General features: G+C 32.7%; 1 protein-coding gene across 1 annotated transcript; it reads right to left on the bottom strand.

Annotated features, from left to right (window-relative positions):
- Positions 1-227: 227 nt before the first annotated feature.
- LOC132304699 (protein ALP1-like) lies at positions 228-2,036 on the bottom strand. The gene is made up of 4 exons (XM_059802430.1): positions 1,915-2,036; positions 1,558-1,633; positions 881-1,028; positions 228-721 (listed from the first exon to the last, which is right to left on the bottom strand). Exons 1-4 carry the CDS (start codon positions 2,034-2,036, stop codon positions 228-230), a joined length of 840 nt encoding a protein of 279 aa, XP_059658413.1.
- Between the last annotated feature and the right edge of the window lie 799 nt (positions 2,037-2,835).

Genomic DNA, 2,835 nt, shown 5'->3' with positions numbered 1-2,835 from the left:
TTGGCCCAGCATACACATAATATCGAAAACATGCAAATTATAACATGAATTCAAATGGCATTTAGATACAAAATTAATCCAAATAAAAGTAACAATATTCCAATATCCAAATAGAAAATTAATCCAAAGTGACAATATTACAATATCCAAATAGAAAATTAATCCTAATAAAAGTGACAATATTACAATATCCAAATAGAAAAATAATCCTAATAAAAGTGACAATATTATAATGAGCAAATAGAAGTGATTAATCTATCACGATAGTTGTTCCATAACTCATTTGTAACTGCATCACAGGCTTCACTCATCTCTTGAATTAGCTCATGTGTAACATTCACTCTCTGAGAAGTACCACCTAACTCCACTTCTTCTTCTTCTTCTTGAAGATTGGCATTTTCATCCCCATATTCATCAAAATGATAATCTAAACGGGGTTCGTCACGAATAAAATTATGTAATGTGCAACAAGCAATAATGATGAGTGCTTGTACACTCAGTTTGTAAGGAGGCATCAACTTAAGGATTGGCCAACGTATTTTTAATATACCAAAACAACGTTCTATCACATTTATTAGTGACGAATGCCTATAGTTGAATAGTTCATGAGGACCCCTTATTCGTCTCCCCCTATATTCCTGTAAATGATATCTTTTGCCACGATAAGGTGCTAAGAAGTACCTCATATTGGTGTACCCAGAGTCCATAAGATAATACTTACCTACACAAACAAAAAACAATTAATTTTTTTCTAATTTAATATGATATCTTAAACATATGATATCTTAATTTAATACCTTCGGGTGGCAACAGAAAATTCATTGTAGGATCAAAAATAGTTCCAATAATACTCTTGAATTATTCGCGGAACCTTCCCAACCTGCCACCACATATGTAAATTTCATGTCGAAAGAACAAATAGCCATTAAATTTTGTGTTGTGTCTGATTTCCTTCCACGATAAGGAATTTGTGAAGATGCTGGGACATTTGCATGGATATGTGTACCATCAATTGCACCAATGCAATTCTACAAACTATTATTTTGTTAGTAAATATAAATTCACAATACCAATTAATTAAGTAAAAATATATATATTTTAAAAAACTACCTGAAAGAATGGAAATTATTTCTCATTATGTTAAATCTCCAAGGGTACCTCGTTCATATTTGGTGGACATATTATACTCTTCCCTAATTTGCAAACATACTTTAAAACTCGGTGAAAATATTTATACACAGTCCCAATAGAATGTTGATATCTTTCTGCCACCACTCGAACACTTTCATTGTGTGCTAGAGTATACAAAAACATTGCAACTTGTTCTTGTACTGTTACGTACCTAGAATCTTCCAAGCCCAATCCCTTTAACCGTTCACATAAATTTCTAAATACATGTTTATCCATCCTAAAGAGTCGATAACACCTAATGGGTTGGCTATTTACTAGTTCAAGTATATAATTATGGCCTTAAAGCATAGAAGTCATACATGGTCTTGGTGGAAGCATATAATATTCCATATACTCTATGATCATGTAAATAAACAACAAACATACCCCCATTTCCTCTTCTTCATCTTCTTCATCATCATTAATTAAAGTAGGCAAACAAAATGGATCCATAATGGTAAACCTGATGTAATGAAACATGAGATGCATAAAATGATAATGCAACCAATAAAAGTTAGGAGAAAAAATGATAAACATTAGCAAAACAATGTTAAAAGGCAAGTGTACTAGTTCTAAATCACAGACATAAGTTTACTAGCTTAAACAAATCCCAAATAAAAATTACAAACACCAAAAGAAAAAACATTGTCTCAAACAAACACAACAATTGCAACCCATCAACACATAATGTTGCAACCTATCAATCTAGTCCCAGTTGCAGCCTATTAATCTAGTCCCAGTTGCAGCCTTTTAAGCCATTCCTGCTTCTTCTCATCACTAAGTTTAACAAATACTCTACTCCAGAGTGGATCATCACGAAATTGTTTTAGGGCCTTGAAAAATGTGTCGCCATCAATTGGTCCCATGTCTTCTAAGATTTACAAGCATTCAATAACTTTAACGGAGTCTTGATCAACTTGAGATATACCACTTGAGCTTCCACCCTTGTTTAATGCCTCTACATTTTTTTTTTAAAATATTCGCAAAATCAACTCATAGCAGAGGTAATTGTCTTTTGAAAGCTCTCTTTAGTTGATCTTGTACGAGCAAGGTCAGGAGACTGACTTCTACGACGAGAAGTATCCACCACTTTATTGATCTCATTAGGATTTTCATCTCCCTCATTACCACTAATACATGGGCTTCTATTTGAAGGGTGAGCACGATTACCAGTTGCATATGTATCACCGAATAAGTTACTAAGCAGATCATAATGTTTACACCCTTTTTTCTGAAATCGCTTGGCATGCCTGACTTGCTGCAATTATATATTATTGTTAATTTATATGAAACAATAGATAATATTAAAAATAATATATTCCAACTAACCTTTTCTATCTCCTCCCATTGGGCATCTGTAAGTGTGACCTGACCAGTTACAGGTCCTATGATGAACCAATGTTAGATATAAATTTTTTGTATGCTTTATATCGGTCTCTCAACCCATTGAATTTATTCCTCAATTGTAGGTTCGTATATTTTTCTTTAGTTAACCTTAACATCCCTTCTTCTAAATTTTTCCATCATTCAGTAAAAAATGTGATGTCTTTCTGATTTCCATTCTTTCTTTCTTTTTCCATCAAAGTTATTAAGATCTCTTCATTTTTTTCACTCCATAGAAATTGAGAACTTTGATCCTCAACCACATTATCCTCATCCAATAAT

This window comes from Cornus florida, unplaced genomic scaffold (assembly GCF_030987335.1).
Source record: "Cornus florida cultivar Cherokee Brave unplaced genomic scaffold, ASM3098733v1 CherokeeBrave_3.0.0_Hap2_Chr04, whole genome shotgun sequence".
In the NCBI taxonomy this organism is placed as follows: domain Eukaryota; kingdom Viridiplantae; phylum Streptophyta; class Magnoliopsida; order Cornales; family Cornaceae; genus Cornus; species Cornus florida.
Note: the sequence above shows the minus strand (reverse complement) of the source record. Positions and strands in the feature narration are given on the sequence as shown.